The following is an 18,293-nucleotide window of genomic DNA, read 5'->3' as shown; positions in this document are numbered from 1 at the left end:
GTACCTATGCGGTTTCAAAGAAATCAATAGACAAAGATGGTCAGCCATACTGACGTCAGGTTGGCTGACCACTTTAATTTATTCCAAAACCAGTAGGTCCTACCAACTTTTTACTATCGAAAATATTTTGTACCTTGACATGCAAAAATAACAAAATGTTCCGTAGCTTTGTTTAATTATTATTTAAGTATGTATGAAACGCCTGGAAAAAGTTTAATCGTTTGCATACAGAAGTGTAATTGCTCAGAAAATATTTGAAGGGCTTAAATTATCATGAAATTTTCTTTATTTACTAGGTACCTACTGTAACGTTTTAATTATTTTTAAATTTTTTATAAACATAGCTTAGTTTTCAAATAACATTACACACTAAATTAGCATAGCTTTGGAATATAAAATATGTATCTCCTAGCCGAAATAAAATGTACACCCGCAGTTCTAACATTAGAATGGCGGGTGTACATATATTATATATATATATTTATCGAGAGAGGTACTCTAGATTTCGTTTTTGGTACAGTGAGGTACATCGATAGTACCATCTTTCTGAAGATAAGTTCAATTCCGTGATGTACACCCGCGGTCTCAACGTACATGTGTTAAAGGCACCAAATGGTATAAAATAGGTACTACCCAATGCGTTTAGTTATATTTAAATATTCCGTTTTGGTCAGCCATCCTGACACATACTTCGTTGCCTAATTCTATGCCTCATCGCATGTAATGTAATATGCACTAACCTTAAACATACAGACAATCTCTCTGTAACAGGTATAGGCGATCGAAAATTAGTTTTGATTTTCTTTATATGCGATTTTAGCAAATCACTTAACTTTTCAAATTTTTCATAGTCCATTCTGTAATTATCATAGAATTTTCGGATGTCGTATCTCAAATCATTAAATAAGTTGCTGAATTCACCATTTGTAGATCTTGTTTGCCATAAATTATGCACCCAGAATTGTCTGTTCGTCAAATTAGCAGTTCTTATTTGTCTCTCTTCATCTTCAGCTAGAAGTGCTATTAACACTAAATCCCAGTCAACCATAACGACACAACAAAATGTTCTTTAAGCGGTCTACACACCAAAGCCGCTGACCCGGCGGCACGGATCGCCGGCCCAACCCGCCGGCCTTATTTACGCCGGCAAGCCGGCGGGGCAGCATGCCGATGCCGACGGCATCCCTCTCCACTCACTCAGTCAGTTGCCCGCCGGCTTTCATAGAGTAGTGACGTATCACTTATTCATTCTCTGTTGTTGTGAAGTGTCGGCACTTTTATTTTTATCAACTAACCAATATGGAGTGGGACGATGCAACAGTTATAAAACTAATAGACCTCTATCATTTAAAAGAAATATTATGGAACCCAAAAAACCGTGACTACAAAAGCCGGCCAAAGCGTTACGACGCATTTAATGAAATTGCCAGTGAATTTGCTACTGATGTTCCGGAAATCGAGAGAAAGATAAAAAATTTAACTAGTCATTATTACCGAGAGAAAAAAAAAGAAGATAATTCAAATAAGTCTGGTGCGGGTACTGATGATATTTATCATAGTAAATGGTTTGCCTACAAATCACTAAATTTTCTGCGGAACAAAAATGTGCCTACTGGAACCACCGATACTGTAAGTAAAGATATATTTTTTTTTTATTTATAATCAGGCAACTAGGGCCCCATAGACATATAATTATAATATTAGTTTATTTATTAGTGTATCTTTGTATTTACATTTTAACCCTTTCCCGGGCATTGGCAAAATAGTTGCCACTCAGGTAAAAAAAATGTGTTTGAAAAAAAAGTAATTGAAATGTTGAAGACTTATTCAGTGCCTTTAATAAAATCCATAATAAAAAAATACACAATAAATGTTGATTTTGACTAGAGATACTTATTTATTTTTTATTAAATTAAAGTAAAATGGGCAGTCTTTTTCGTCTTTTTTCGCAGGACACACCGTCGACGAGCCACGATTCACAATCGAGACGAGAATCACAATCAAATCAAAATGATTTACCACAGATGTCACCAGGAGATTCACAATCAAATCATAATGATTTACCACAGATGTCGCCGGAAAATACAACTTGGCAACGAAATAAACGTCCTAAAATCAACCCTAATAAAGAGTTGATATCCGAAGCATTGAATATTATGAAGAATGTCTCCCAACGACCAAATGTGACAAAAGATGAGGATGGTTTATTTGGAGATTATATTGCGGGTCAGTTAAGACAAATGGATCGACAAATGAAAGCTATTGTGAGACATCGGATCAACAATATAATATTTGAAGCCGAAACTGGATATAGATCCGATACATTTACGGATTTTGCAAGACCAAGTAGTGTTTCTAGTTCACACAGTCATCCAGGATACTATACAGCATCTTCACTTCAACAGGCGGTTGTAAGCCCTTCTACAAATAACTTAACTTCTTCTGAATACTCTGCCCAAACAAACTCAGATCCACAAACAATTCAACCTTCGTCACTAGAAACATTTGCTGAAGAATACCTACCTAGCTCTAAATCCTTCTGATAGTGTTATAAAGTAATCTTCAAAATATGTTATAAATATTTAATTTTCTTTTTGGTATAATAAAGGTAGCTATAGGTAGCCCCATTAAAGTTAAATTTAAAATTAGTGTTGACTATTCCCTTCACACGAGTATAGCTTGACATATGTGCGTAAGGAATAGCAAGGTTTTAATTTTAGTTTAGTGACACTTCTACCAATAGTTAATATCATGTTATTGGTTTACAAAAACATTTCTTATTTTGTTTAAAATTTTATTATACGAATCACAATAAAAGTGTATCTCACTGTGTAATTTACGATTTTAGATTTAATGGATAATACATGGAACTACTTTAATGATTAAAAATAATATTGATTATATGAGTTAAGTTATTGGTTATATTGCCATTCTAATCCTCCGACACTAGAAAGAAAATAATGAGTCAACTCCACTCTTGTATCCTCAGCGGTCACTGTAGTATCCGAGGTTTGATTGTCTTCTCCTGACATATTATCTAAGCAACTGTCGTTTTCAAGATGTCTACGACATTCACCGGGAATGATTTCTCCTTGATTATTTTCAGTATCGTATTCATTTTGCTGAGTTGCAGCGGTTCGTTTGATATAATTAAATAAATGTATACACGCCAAAGTTACAGTAGTAGCTTTTTCTGGGATTAGCTGAATAGGTCTATGAAAAATCTTAAATTTGTGTGTTAACTGCCCAAACACGTTTTCAACTACTCTTCGCCCTCGACATACGCGATAGTTAAAAACCCTCTTAGATGATCCCATTGTGTGACTACCATCATAAGCCTTTATAATATGGGGTTGCAGAGGAAACGCGTCATCACCCAAAAAAAAATACGGTACTGGTAGATTCCTTCCGGGTAAAGGGGTTTTATGTGGTATATTCAATTCATTATCATTTAACAATCGACATAATGCTGAATTATTAAAAACCCCACCATCTGAAATCCGACCCTGACATCCCACATTAGCGTACAAAAAGTTGTAATCAGCATCTACCAAAGCAAAGAGCACAATACTGAAATATTTTTTATAGTTTATATAATCACTTCCACTTTTTGGGGGACATTGAAGTTTTATGTGTTTCCCATCCATTGACCCAAGACAATTGGGTATTTGCCATCTTTTTAAATATTCATCTGCAATTTCTCTCCATCCTTCCTGACTCCTTGGAATTTTCACATAATCTGAAAGTCCTTCAACTAAAGCATAACATACTTCAGGAATAATGCTTGAAATTAGTTGAGGAGATACTTTAAAGACGTCGCACAGGCTACTAAAAGAATTTCCTGAGCTTAGGTATTTTAACGTTATTGACAATCTTTCTACTGGTGAAACTGCTTTTCTGTAATTTGTGTCTTGTTTAGCTATTTTGTGTCCAACAATATTCAGTAAATATTCAAAGTCGGTACTGGTTAATGACAGGAAAGTCTTAAAAGAAATGGGTTTGTATAGAACCAAGTCGTCTTCCCTTAAATCACTTAATCTTTGACAAGTACTGTATTTATTGCGACTCATTAAACTTGGCCTAACCCAACACTTTCGTGTGTTGAGGAATCCACCGATAATAACTCCACAAACTGCTATTATTAAATCACTGTTATCGTCCTCCTCCATGTCAATCTGAAAATACTACTTCTGAATTATTCGCAACACACACGTCCAATCTCTACGACTATTTGGCAATTACTAGAACACCACATGCCGCGGCTGTCGTGCCGCCGGTATTGCCGCCGGCAAAGTCGTTCGGCTTGGACATTCTGAAGCCGCCGGGTTAACCCGCCGGCACTAAGCCGCCGGGCTGTGCCGCCGGGTCAGCGGCTTTGGTGTGTAGACCGCTTTAGCGACACAACCAACTTCGAATACGCGCGGAGCAAAACTAAGCCAGAGTGGCTGGGCTTTCAGCAGGATGCGGAACGCCGCGGGATGCCGCAGCACGCAGCGGCATGCCATTGCACGCCGCGGGATGCCATTGCATGCCGCGAGATGCTCTGCCGTGCCATGCCGTGCCGTGCCGGCAGTGGGCGCCGGCCCTTACTTAGATAGGTACATTTCGTAATTTAAATACTTTGATTAAAAGTTAGAAACCAATAAATAAATAATCTTTCATTTCATTTAGTTTTACTGCCTTTTTATAACATTGTTATAGTGAAGTTATAGTCATTTTGTTCCTTTTACCCCCTTAGTCTCTTCTTAAATGGACTTGTACCGCCCATTGATTATCAAAAATAGACCTTTACGACACATTTGATTATATCATACCCAATTCTTGAAGGCTGTAAAGCACATAAGTTCAATTTTTTTGGGCTGTAAAGGTCATAGCTCATTAGAGCCACCCGGCACCCGACCCTCACCGCCTCAACTAGTGCGGTTGATATTGTTTGTATGGATTTCTATGGATATACGCTCATTACATCAACTCCGGATCGCCTCGCTCGCAAGTTGCCCACGCGCGGGCGGCGAGTGGACCACTCGGTGACAACTCGCAACTCGCATGCTTGCCGCACGTTGATCGCGCGTTGCCGACGAGTGGACCGCGTGCTGCCTGCCAGTGATTCACTCGAGGGCGATGCGTTGGCAATGCGCCGCTCCCCACCCTCCCTTCATTCCCAGCCTTTCTTTCGAACGAAGCGGACGTATCGTTTTTACTTTTAAAATGAATAAAGAAAAACTTATCGAAGAAGTTCGTAAATATACTTTATTATATGATCTAAGTGACTCGAAGTACAGTGACAATGTAGAAAAAGGAAGAAGCATGGACAGAAATAAGCAACACCTTAGCGGTAACAGGTAACGGATATTATTTATGTATTAAAAATATTAAATAAAAGATAGTACAACAGATTGGTGCTTAATTCGGTTGTCCCTTGTTTTGCATAATGTTCATTTAGTCTAATTTTAATTTGGTAACATTGCAAGCTAGTAATGGACAAAAGTGATATGTAACCTACAATGTAAATCAAACAAGAGACCATATTGTTTCAAACGTTGTTATGTGAAACAAGGTACTTTCACATAATTCGTTATTAACTAGACATCCACATATATGACATTTGATGATTAGTGATTGATAAAAAAATTGATAATACGAGTAAGCAAATTAAGTATTCCATGGAAGCTGTCCAACCGATGATTTGAAAGCAGCAGTAGTGTTTCCACCAATGTGACGTAGATCATTGAACGCCTCCTGATGCAGGTTATGATGCGCTGGCCTGGGTCTGGAACAGTACTCTTCGTTACTTTCGATATTATAAGTTCGCATTACATTATGCAATATACATGTTGTCAAAACAACATTATCAACCATGTCTGGATTTAAACGAATATTTTTATTGTATATTTCAAACTTTTGGTATAATATTCCGAATGCATCTTCGACTACTTTGCGTGCGCGTGACAGGCGATTGTTAAATTCTTTTTGGTCCTGAGATAGTTGTTGAGAACGAGAATATGGCCTCATTATGTTCTTTTGTAACGGAAATGCCTCATCGCCCACGAAAACATGTGGAAGTGCTACGTTTGTCCCGGGCAATGCTTTGTCACTTGGAATATTGAACCTATTATTTTGAATTCGTTTTCCAATTTTTGAAGATGCAAAAATACCACCGTCGCTGTTTTTGCCATAAGCACCGATGTCAACAACTGTAAATCTGTATCTATCATCGACTATGGCCAAGAGAACTATCGAAAAATGTTTTTTATAGTTGTAGTAGAGCGATCCGCTGTTGGGTGGAGCTATTATATTTATATGCTTGCCATCTATGGCACCAATGCAGTTTGGGAAATTCCACCTGTCATTAAACCCTTCCGTAATTTTTTCCCAATCTTCAGCTGTAGGCGTTGGCATATAAACACTCATCATTTTGTCAATAACAGCTTTGCACACTTCCTTAATTATTGACCTAATAGTTGTTTCGCCTAATCTAAAGCTTGTAGATAAATTTCTGACTGAAGTGCCACTCGTCAAATATCTGAAACAAAGAAGTTTTTAATTTTGTATTACACAAAATAGGCTGTAAAAAAGTGAATTGTATTTAATTGACTATTTATTTTTTTCAGTACCAATGTGCAAGAAAACGTGGTCCAATTTAAGGGAAGCTCATCGTAGGGCTATTAAGGAAAAAAAATACCAAAAGCGGTCAAGCAGCAGTCTCAGTTAAAAAATGGCAATTCGAGGATGAAATGAATTTTTTGACACCCTTTTATAAAGAAAGAGCAACTGTATCTTCACTACTCAGAGATAGTGATGATACAGAAAGTACCGCCAATGAAGATTCGCAGTTGTCTGCTCCCGATTGCCAATCGGATATTTCAATAATAGAAGATCGTCCAACATTATCTGAGTCCTCTACAAAGAAATCCAAGTTTTCAAACATAAAAAAGCCCAGAGTACTTGACGAAGACAGATCTTCTGCATCGTCATTGTTAATGAAATATATATTAAAAGAAAAAGATGAAAAAAATGAAGATGATATTGACAAATTTTTTTATGGTATAGCTGCAACGGTGAAGAAATTTAATGAATACAACAAAGCAATTATGAAATCTCAAATTTTTAATATTGTTTCGCAAATGGAACTCCGAGAAATCAATGAAAAAGGAAATAATTACTACGTCAGTAATAACACTAGTCTACAAGGTTCGGGCAACAGAACACTGACCTATATCACGATGTAGCACTAGCATTACTGATTACAAATATGCTTACCAAAATATATAATTTACCCGCATACAGGCTAAGATAAAAATGTAGATGATAGTCAACTATTTATTTGAGGGTATCTTTATAATTCATATGATATGATAGATAGACAAGTATAAAATGAGGGTATCTTTATTTTTCTTATGACACTACTACACAAGAAATACTGGCTTTGCGTATTTTCTGTAATAACTTGGTTATATTTAAAATTTGTTATTAAAATGAGTGAAAATTCTGATAAAATAAGTTGTGTGAATTCCCCTGATACGTTTTGCTTCATTTGTGGCAATTTTACACCCGTAACTCAAAGGAGACCAGTAAGTGAGAATGTTAAAGTGATGTACGAAGCGTATTTCGGTTTTACAATTGGTCACCAAAATAAAAAATGGGCTCCTCATATTTGCTGCATTATTTGTGTTGCTAGTCTGAGAAAATGGATGACTGGCAAGCGTTCTTCGATGCCGTTTGCAATGCCAATGATGTGGCGTGAGCCTACTGATCACAGCTTGGACTGCTACTTTTGCTTAACTAAGACCAGTGGACATTCCAGGAAGACGAAAATCAATATTGTCTATCCTGATACTTCTTCATCTACAAGACCTGTTCCGCATGGCCAAGAATTTCCAATACCGGTTCCACCACTCGATATTGCTTCCACTAGTGCAGATTGTATCAGTAGTGCACCTTCAGCATTTGATCCAAATTTTGTGATAAGTACTAATGAACCCCACTTGATAAATCAAGCTGAACTTAACGATTTAGCCCGAGACCTTAACCTTACAAAAGAAAACGCTGAACTTTTGGGCTCCAGGTTACAACAATGGAATTTATTAGCAAAAGAAACAAAAATAAGTGTGTTTAGAGATCGTAACAAACATTTGTCTACGTTTTTTACTTCTGAAAACAATGTCTGCTTTTGTACAGATCCAGATAAACTAATGGAAAATTTAAATATTTCTCATCAGCCCAATGAGTGGAGATTGTTTATAGATTCCTCTAAATCGAGTCTTAAGGCGGTTTTGTTGCACAACGGAAATACAAAACCATCGATTCCTGTAGCTTACGCTTATAATATGAAGGAAACTTACGAAAATATGTCCCTTATCCTTAGATCTATAAACTATGATCGTTATAAATGGCAGCTATGTGGAGATTTAAAGGTCATAGCTTTGTTACTGGGTCTTCAGGGAGGTTTTACCAAATTTTGTTGCTTCCTTTGTCTCTGGGACAGCAGAGCAACTCAAAAGCATTACATTGTCAAAGAATGGCCTAATAGAGATTTTTTTGAACCAGGAAAAGAAAATATAAAATTTGTGCCACTTGTTGATCCCAAAAATGTTCTTCTGCCCCCTCTTCATATCAAGTTGGGACTAATACAAAATTTTGTAAAAGCTCTGAACAAAGAAAGTACTGCTTTTCTATATTTAAAAAGCGTTTTTCCTAAATTGAGTGACGCTAAACTGAAAGAGGGTATTTTTGTGGGTCCGCAAATAAGAAAACTGATGAAAGATGAAGACTTCGAGAAAAAGTTAAATGACACCGAATTACAAGCTTGGAAGTCATTTCAAAATGTGGTCACAAACTTCTTAGGGAATAGAAAAGCAGAAAACTATAAAGAACTTATAGAAAATCTGCTGAAAAGCTATCAAAAAATGGGCTGTAGAATGTCGCTGAAAATTCATTTTTTGCACTCACATCTAAGTTTCTTCCCCGAAAATTTGGGAGCTGTGAGTGGTGAAAGATTTCATCAAGACATTCTTACGATGGAAAAAAGATATCAGGGTCGATGGGACTCCGCAATGATGGGCGATTACTGTTGGTTCCTTACAAGAGAATCAGATTGCGAATATAAAAGAAAATCTCCACATTCAAAGGGAAAAACAACTTTAGAATAGATTATATACATTATTAATAATTTTATGTGTTTATTTTTTATTAATTACAATGATTTCTTGCTATTTTATATCTCGGTTTTTTATTTTTTCTGTAACAAATTGTACAATTAATAAACAAAAAAAAAAAAAAAAAAACCTGACGTCTAGGCAAAATTCTAAGCTCAGATTCGAATTAAGCGTGGTCGTTTTACCTAGAATATCATACTCTGGTCTCTGTTGCTCTCCTTAACTTCAATTTTGTTGGGTAGTGTAATTATTCAACTGCAGGACCTTCTGGAAATTATTCAACGCCAGGACCTTCTGGATACAGTACTACAACGAATTATGATACAGAAAGGAATGCCACAGAGGTGAACACACCGGTCTTGACTGATACTGAAAAAGATTTACCTGATTTTTAAATACCGAAAAAGATTTACCTAATTTTTAAAAATGTGATTAGTAAGTACTTAATTAGTGACAAAATGATGTCAATATTACGAAAATAAAGGTTGATTTAAGATACTCTTACATTGTTTTACTTATACACACATACATACTTACATATATACCGGTCAAAAACTAAATTGTTATTAAAATGACACATGGAGCATACCAAGAGGTAAAAAAAACTAAAGTAATAACTTTATTTACTTACTTTAAAGTCACAGCCAATTTCTCTTCGGGTGTGATCGCTTCTCTGAATCTTGTGTTTTGCTTAGATATGGAGTCTTCAATATGAGACAGTATGTTATAAAACACACTTTGCGGCATATGATAGTAGGAAAAAAATTTTTTCTCGTCGGCTAGCAAATGCCTACGAGCTGTCCAATATTCGCCCTCTTTTTTTCTTTGTTTAAACATTTCGTGCACCCAATAAGCTTTCCTTTTTCTCTTGGGTCTTTCATTTTCTTCTGCATCAAGCGCTACAGCTATGAGTGCCAATTCACGGTTTGTAAAATTTAACATTATGAAGCGCACGTGTAGACGTAGTGCCAATTGTTAACAGACTACACGAAAATTCCTGGACTAACCGGTCTCCAGTCGTAGACCACGCGGCGTCCACCAGCGGCCAGCGCGGGGTCCACTGGGTGACGATGCGAGGTCCACTGGTTGACCGCGCGACGTTTATTGGTGATAACACGGTGTCCACCCGTGGACCACCTGTCGACAACGAGTTGACGCCGTGCGACGAGGCGGTGCGGAGTGGGTGCCGGGTGGCTCTAATGAGCTATGACCTTAAAGGATGCCCATTTTCGTCAATAATTAAGTTGCGATTATTTGGTTAAATTATAAGGATAGATCACAAAAAAATAGTTAGAGTCTCTTTTTACATCATAAATATGGCTCTTTGTTTGACAAAGCTATGACACAAAAACATTTTATTTTTTGGTTTTTTGGCTCTACTGAAAACTCGTGTTTTGTCCTTTACGACAATTGAAATTTCCGGTATCGATATATCGCGGACCAATCACGGTGGCGATTTTATCGCTTATCAAGGTAGACGAGACAAAATCGCCAACGTGATTGGTCCGCGATATATGTCGCGCGCGATAGAGAAACTCTTGCAGCGGGTGCAGGCGATAGTACTGCTAAAGCTGAATTAGTTTGCATACATTATTTTGATTGCTCCTTATTTATTTCTTAAGGATCCCATAGGGTTACTTTAGTAGTTTAAATGTAATCTAGGGTAGTTTTTATATCTATTAACTACTATTTTTCATTTGTGATGCTTTTTGTTTCAGGTAATGAACTAGTTAAGAAATGGAAAGCCATAAAAGATAATTTTGCTAAATATCAAAAAAAATTGAAAGATGCCAATCGGTCTGGAGCTGGAGCTGCAAAAATTAAAGAATATCACTTGAATAAACAATTACAGTTTTTGATAAAGGTTTCACAAAATGCAACTGATTCCAGTATAAATGTAGTGGAAGGAGATAGTGAGAACCAAAATGAAATAAAAGGATTGTCTCGTTATCGGAGTCAATCACGAAAACGAAAGGCAGATGAGAGGGATGACTTTGAAGAAAATATCTTGGACATATTAAAAACACCGGAGAATAGACACTTGCATTTTTTCAAGGGGATTCTACCATCTCTTCAATCTTTGAATGATCAACAGACATTGATATTTCAAAGTCGGGTGCTTCAAGTACTAACGGACATTCTTCGGCCTTCAATTCAGCAATATTCACCTCACGGCTATACTCAAGATAATCAGCATCAGGGCTATAATCAAGGATATTCAACTCAGAGATACGATAATACTTTTCAGAGTGGCTACCACACTTCTACTCCTGGATGTTCGATTACTGAACCGAGGACTGCCTCATTCTCACAAATACATTCCGGGCCATCAAACCAAGAACGTCTAATAAATTCACCATTTACAATGGAGGAAACGACAAGTACTTCCTATGGTACACAAGACGAAGAGTATGATTTTTCTTGAATTAATAATTGTATTTTTGAAAGACGTAATTTTTGTTTTTTTTTTAAATTTGTTATTTTAGTGAACATTTTAACTCATGGTCAAAAATTCTGAGAAACGCATATAATGCAAAAAAGTTCATTTGATTCCTAGTGCCATATATATCAATAAAAATATCAATTAAAAACGTATTTGTTTTACATTACCTTACAGTCAAGCCCAACATTTCCAAAGCAGTAACAGGCCTCCTTCCTTTAATATTTTTTTTCTGTATATATTTTGATAACACGCTTAATAGCACTTCAAATGATGATGTACTCATTCTAAAGTAGGCGAAGAATTTTTTTTCCTCCATCTTTAATGCTTCATATTTTCGAGAAAAGTACTCGCCATCGGGATTCATAGCCTTATTAAATGGATGTATCCAGAATCTTCTTCGTCGTATATTTAAAACAGAGTGATGTCTTCTTAATAACAAATAAGCAATAAGTTTCTTACGATGATCCATGGCGGAGACACGTCTATCCACAATCAAAAATCACGAGAAACTGGTTACCCTACCATACGACAACAAAACGCTCTTTTTCGCGCCGCCGCCACGCCGTAACGCAAACTGCCGATTTTAGCGTTGCGGTGTCGCAACGCGGTTATGTGTTTCGGCCCAAACGCAGCGTCATTTCAACGTTGATTAAGCAAGGACGTTTCGAGAAGCTTTTTAAACAATAGTACAATGTTTGACATTGAAAAGTTTATTCTTGAAGTGAGAGAAAGGGCTCAAACACATAAACACGTTACGACGACGCAACGTACAACGATGCGGCGTCGTTTCACGATACGACGTCGCATCGTGGAAATCTACGTCACGACGTCGTAACGTACCGATGCACGATACGACGTCGTAACGTACCGATGCACGATACGACGTCGTGACGTTAGAAACTCACGTTGCAATCCTGCGCAGTTGTATTCAAAATTCAAAGATGACGGATGTTATTGAAGTCGATCATTTAATTACCCTAGTCGAGCAGCGTCCCGTACTATGGGACAAAACATCTGAAGAATACAAGAATAAAAATTCAAAAACAACAGCATGGAAAGAGGTGTGCGAAAATTTATTTCCTGGTTTTCAAGAATTATGCAATCAAGAAAAAACAAAATATGGTAAGTAATATCCTATATTTTATTTAGTTGCCAACTAAGAGCTCCCACATCACTATTAAAGTAATCACAAAATTCATTTCTTATGTCGGTAGCTCTTGTTCTTGTTCTACCCTCCTGTGTGGATTGTTGTAGTTCAATAAAAGAATCATCAATTATCATATCTTCAAATGTTTCGGTTACTTCACGGTTTAGAATGAAATTATGTAAAACACAGCTTGCTTTTATGATATTTGTGCAAAGATCTAAAGAAACATTTAATGGTCGATGAAATACCCTCCACCTGTTAGCCAGGATACCGAAAGCACATTCTACAAATCTTCTTGCTCGGCTCAAACGATAATTAAAAACTCTTTGTTGTATCGTCAAATGTTTTCCCGGGTATGGGCGCATTATATTATTTGTTAACGGTAAGCCTTCGTCTGCAATAAAAACAAAAGGAACAGGCGTTTGGGAGCCTGGTAAAGGCTTTGGCGTTGGTAAAGGAAGTTGTCCTTTTAAAAGTAATTCATTCAATTTTGAATTATTGTAAACGGTTGAGTCACATTCCTTGCCATATGCTCCAATATCAACATATATAAATCTGTATTTAGAATCTACGAGAGCCAACAACAATACAGAATGGTAATTTTTGTAAAAGTGTTTCCTGATGCCAAAAACCTGAAATAAAATAAAGAAATAAATAAATGAAATAATTTGTAGTATAGGCATAACCCACACTTCAAATTAAAAGTGTATACATAAATAAATGTGAAATGTGAAGGTATGCATGTGTATATGTGTATCAGTGTGGTGCGTGTGTGTGCGTGTGTGTGCGAGTGAATGTATTATTTATTTATTTATTTATGCATGTCTAAACATAAAATACTGTTGTTTCAGGTAATGCTGTGTTAAAGAAATGGACTGGTATTAAAGATAACTATGCCAAGTACGTAAAAAAACAGGCGCTAGCAAACTTAAAGAATATCATTTATATAAACAGCTCCTTTTTTTAAAAAGAAACGATCAAAACGAAACCGATGATAGTATAATAGATCTAGAAATAAACAATCAGGACACACAAAAGGAAAGTCCAAAAAGAAAATTTAAAAGTCCATCTCTACCCCAGTCATCACGAAAAAGGAGAAATGTCGATACATTTGAAGAAGAGATTATGGCAAAATTAGAAGAGCCCGAAAACAGACATTTATCTTTTTTTAAAGCGATATTGCCATCTTTAAATAAACTAAATGATCATCAAACGTTAATTTTCCAAAGTCGAGTCTTAAATATTTTAACGGATCTATACGAACAATCACAGCAACGTACCTCTATATATTATTCTCAGAGCAATTGTCCATCTTCGTACCAGGGTAACTATGAATCACAAAGACCCCAAAGTTCATGGCAAAGTTCTTACCACGGTGGTTACCAAACAGCCGGAAGTTCAACACAGTCTACCCGAGAAGCAGCACTGTCACCAGCTGCCCAGCAAGTCCAAAGCGATGAGAGCGTATCTAATGATTATTCGAATACATCACGTGAACCAATAGCATCACCCCTATCGCATTACGACTTTTCTTAAAAAAAGGAATCCAAAGGTTTTACACCTTTGGATTCCTTTGTTGATTTAAAATAATGTTTAAGTTGATTTAATATCTGTTAATTTGAGGTGAAGCATTCTTTATTAATAATTTAATTTTCAAAAATTGTTGTTTAGTGTCGTTGATTTGTGAAATGAAAAAATATGAGAAAGTTGTTGTTTCATTTACCTTACAGTTAATCCCAGCATCTCGAGAGGTTCGATGGGTGGTCTGCCTCTGCCATATTTTCCTGCTATATGTGGCGTTATTCGATGAAGTAATTCTTCGAAACTTGATACACTCATTCTAAAGTAATCAAAAAACTTGTTGTGGTCTATTTTTAAGGCATTGTACTTCTTTATAAAATGACTCCCGTTATTCATGTTTGAAAGAAATGGGTGGATCCAATATCTTCTGAGTATCTGTCTTTTCTTTCTTCGTCTTTTTATTAACAGCAGAAGCAGAATGCGTCTAGTGCGGTCCATTTTTCGGAATGAACTAAAACACCAACGGCATCGTGCCGTAGGACCAGGCCACAACTGTGCGTTGCGGCGTCGCATCGCAAAAATCAACGACGCCGCACAACGCATCGTGGAAAATCTGATGCGCTGCGCAACGTACAAATCTGCGATGCGACAACGCGTTGCCGTTTAGTCGGTGTCCATACTTTGAACGACCTGCACGTGTTTTTTAAGCGATATGGCGGAGTACGATGTCGACCACCTGATATCTTTAATTTACGAACGTCCCGTCCTTTGGGACAAAACTATATCACAATTCAAAGACAAAAATTTAAAAACAGAAGCATGGAGGGAAGTGTGTACAAGTTTATATTCAAATTTTGAGGAGTTAAATACTGTTGAAAAATCAAAAATCGGTAAGTACTTATAAACATTTATATTTTCGTTAACTGCCAACTTAGAGCTCCAATGTTACTATTAAAATAATTACAAAATTCGTTTCTGATTATGTTAGCTTCCGTTCTACTTTCATGTGTTGTTTCGTGTAAAATTTGCAAAGAATCGTCAATAATCATTTCTTCAAACGTTTGTGCGCCATCTCGATTCAATACAAAGTTGTGTAATACACAGCATGCTTTTATAATGTCTATTGTGAAATCGTAAGAAACATTAATGGGTCGGTGAAATATGCGCCATTTATTTGCGAGAATGCCAAAAGCGCTCTCAACATATCGTCTGGCTCGGCTCAAACGATAATTAAAAACTCGTTTTTCTATCGATAAAAACTTCCCAGAATATGGGCGCATTATATTATTTGTCAGTGGTAATCCTTCATCCGCCACGAAGACAAAAGGAATTTCTTTTTGAAAGCCAGGTAACGGTTTTGGCGGAGGTATAGATAATTGACCTTTTTTTAATAAGTCGTATAGTTTTGAATTTTGAAAAACAGTGGAGTCACATTCCTTACCATATGCACCTATATCGACATATATAAATTTGTAATTCGTATCAACAAGTGCTAATAGAACAATGGAATTATAATTTTTATAATTGAAAAATAGGGATCCACTGTGATCCGGGCTCAATATACGAATGTGTTTTCCATCTAGCGCTCCTATACAATTAGGAAAGTTGGTCTTTTTTTCATACTCTTGAGCAATTTGTTCCATCAGCTCTGTTGTAATTTTTGGTAATTCCAACCTTTTAAGAATGTTCCATAAAATACGACAAACAAATTTTACTATTTCTGTTATTGTAGATTTTCCACGATAATATGTGAAATGCATATCTTTAAAAGTATTTCCCGTCGCCAGGTACCTGAAAAAAAAAACAAAATAAATCATTATTCTTCATATTTTTTTAGGTAACGATGTCATAAAAAAATGGAGAGGAATCAAGGATAATTTTACAAAATACGAAAAAAAATTAAACGAGCAATGTAAATCCGGAGCTGGGGCCAAAAAAATTAAACAATATCATCTATACGACCAGCTCCTATTTCTGAAAAAGAATTTTCAAAATAAAACAACATCAAGTCTTGACGATGAAGAAATAAGACCAAGCACCTCAACCCAACAAAGCCAGCAACCTGTCATGCCACGTTACCAGCCTGCATCGCGTAAAAGAAAAATTGACGAAGACGAATTTGAGAAGAATATTATAGCTGCTTTAAAAACACCTGAAAGTAGACATTTATCTTTTTTTAAAGGAATTTTGCCATCATTGGAAAAATTGAATGATAATCAAACAATAATTTTCCAAAGTCGTGTCCTACAGATATTAACTGATTTACACCAACCATCATACTATCCCAGCCACTATCAAACTTCACAAACATCCGTCCAAGCAAACTATCAAACATCTCAAACAACTGTTCAGACTGGCTATCAAACAGCTCAAATGTCTATGCAGAGTGGCTACCAAACATCCATTCAACGCAGTGCCTTCCAAAGCGGATGCGAAACATCACCGGCGCCTATGCAATCGTCTCCACAAACGCCAAGGAATGATGATGTAAATGAGCCAGAACAAATTAATTTCGATGAGGAACTAACAAATTTGACGAATGACACACAATCGGATTACGAGTTTTGAATAACACTAAATTGTGAAAATGATTAAACAGTATGATTATAGTATAAATAGTTTATTTTTTTCTTACCTTATAGTTAATCCCAGCATCTCCAGAGGTTCGATGGGTTTTCTAAATATGTATTTCTTTTGTAAATGAGGCTTTATCAAACTAAGAAGCTCTTCAAAACTTCCTACACTCATCCTAAAGTAATCGAAAAATTTAACCTCGTCCACTTTTAGCGCCTCATATTTCCTTTTGAAGTGGTTTCCATCTTTATTCATAATTGTCAGTAATGGGTGCACCCAGTACTTTCTTTTCTGTTTCTTTTTCTTAATACGCCTTAACGCAAGCAGAAGTAGAACACGCGCAGTGCGATCCATGTCTCACTAGAAACTGAAACGTTGGTTAGCGTCTTTACGTACGATGTCGTATCCGATGAAATTTTTGCGTTGCGACATCGCATCGCATAGCTGTGCGATGTTGTTTTTACGATGCGACGCCGCAACGCACTGTTGTGGCCTGGCCCGTATATCGTGCATGGCACATTACGTTACGATGTCGTGTTTTTTTACGATGCTCATCGTAGATTTCCACGACACGATGTCGTATCGTGAAACGACGCCGCATCGTTGTACGACGCGACGTCGTATCGTGTTTATGTGTGGGAGCCCAAAGACCTGCCCTTTACGATGTTCAGTTGGCCGAGTATCGAAACAGAGAAATAAAAGCAAAACATTGGTATGATGTGGGAAGTGCTATGTTCACAGAGTGGGATGACCTAACCTCTAAAGAAAAAAAAGAAAAAGGTAAGCGTACAATATTATTTATTTAAGTAATTTTTGTTGTTATAATTGTTTGTGTTTATTTTCTTTGGCAGGTATAACAAAATAATATACATTCGTCGGTACAAAACCGTTATTTCAACAATAATTATAAGGAAGATAATTTTCATTAAACGATGTCATTTTGCCAAGGAACCGCGCCCACTGTGTTAAAATAATCTTTAAATAAGTTTCGAATTTGCAACCCCGAATTCCTTGTCCTTTGAAGTACGGGTGTCATATTATGTTGATTGTATATGTCTTCATTATCCCCGTCAGTGGCGTTTAATGCTCGACGCTTTATGAAGTTGTGCAAAACGCAAGCTGCTTTTATTACAACAATTGAACTGTCCGGTTGAAGGTTTATTGTATTATGAAATATGCGAAATTTTGAGGTGATTTGTCCAAATACACATTACACGTAACGTCTCGCACGAGAGTCTGTAGTTAAAAATCTTTTTGTCCGTAGGAAGACATCGACCTGGATACGGTCGCATTAAATTTCGATGAATACCGAAGGCCTCATCTGCTACAATCACATATGGCATTTTGGGTCCACTAAATACCAGTTCTTCTTCTTCCGGCAAATCAAGAGCTTCTTTATATAGTTTCTGGCCTAGAATCGAAGATTGAAAAATGGTAGAATCATTTTCACGGC

The 18,293-nt window shown here is 36.5% G+C and overlaps 5 protein-coding genes across 5 annotated transcripts; 3 read left to right on the top strand and 2 right to left on the bottom strand.

The window, feature by feature from the left end:
- The first annotated feature begins 1,153 nt into the window (after nucleotides 1-1,153).
- LOC132903348 (uncharacterized) lies at nucleotides 1,154-2,543 on the top strand. The gene is made up of 2 exons (XM_060951404.1): nucleotides 1,154-1,633; nucleotides 1,993-2,543. Exons 1-2 carry the CDS (start codon nucleotides 1,300-1,302, stop codon nucleotides 2,541-2,543), a joined length of 885 nt encoding a protein of 294 aa, XP_060807387.1. The 5' UTR covers nucleotides 1,154-1,299.
- A 3,109-nt stretch (nucleotides 2,544-5,652) lies between these two features.
- On the bottom strand, nucleotides 5,653-10,611 carry LOC106138724 (uncharacterized). Its single transcript, XM_060951403.1, has 2 exons — nucleotides 9,787-10,611; nucleotides 5,653-6,523 (listed from the first exon to the last, which is right to left on the bottom strand). The coding sequence occupies exons 1-2, from the start codon at nucleotides 10,095-10,097 to the stop codon at nucleotides 5,653-5,655; spliced, it is 1,182 nt and encodes a 393-aa protein (XP_060807386.1). The 5' UTR covers nucleotides 10,098-10,611.
- Nucleotides 10,612-10,715: 104 nt separating this feature from the next.
- Nucleotides 10,716-11,600, top strand: LOC132903290 (uncharacterized). Its single transcript, XM_060951191.1, has one exon. It carries the CDS (start codon nucleotides 10,858-10,860, stop codon nucleotides 11,578-11,580), a length of 723 nt encoding a protein of 240 aa, XP_060807174.1. The 5' UTR covers nucleotides 10,716-10,857; the 3' UTR covers nucleotides 11,581-11,600.
- A 3,302-nt stretch (nucleotides 11,601-14,902) lies between these two features.
- LOC132903332 (uncharacterized) lies at nucleotides 14,903-16,919 on the top strand. The gene is made up of 2 exons (XM_060951369.1): nucleotides 14,903-15,156; nucleotides 16,104-16,919. The coding sequence occupies exons 1-2, from the start codon at nucleotides 14,979-14,981 to the stop codon at nucleotides 16,832-16,834; spliced, it is 909 nt and encodes a 302-aa protein (XP_060807352.1). The 5' UTR covers nucleotides 14,903-14,978; the 3' UTR covers nucleotides 16,835-16,919.
- On the bottom strand, nucleotides 15,162-17,194 carry LOC132903331 (uncharacterized). The gene is made up of 2 exons (XM_060951368.1): nucleotides 16,902-17,194; nucleotides 15,162-16,057 (listed from the first exon to the last, which is right to left on the bottom strand). The coding sequence occupies exons 1-2, from the start codon at nucleotides 17,192-17,194 to the stop codon at nucleotides 15,175-15,177; spliced, it is 1,176 nt and encodes a 391-aa protein (XP_060807351.1). The 3' UTR covers nucleotides 15,162-15,174.
- Nucleotides 17,195-18,293: the final 1,099 nt, after the last annotated feature.

The sequence above is a fragment of the Amyelois transitella genome, chromosome 24 (assembly GCF_032362555.1).
Source record: "Amyelois transitella isolate CPQ chromosome 24, ilAmyTran1.1, whole genome shotgun sequence".
NCBI lineage: Eukaryota > Metazoa > Arthropoda > Insecta > Lepidoptera > Pyralidae > Amyelois > Amyelois transitella.
This window is presented reverse-complemented; position numbering and strand designations above follow the sequence as displayed.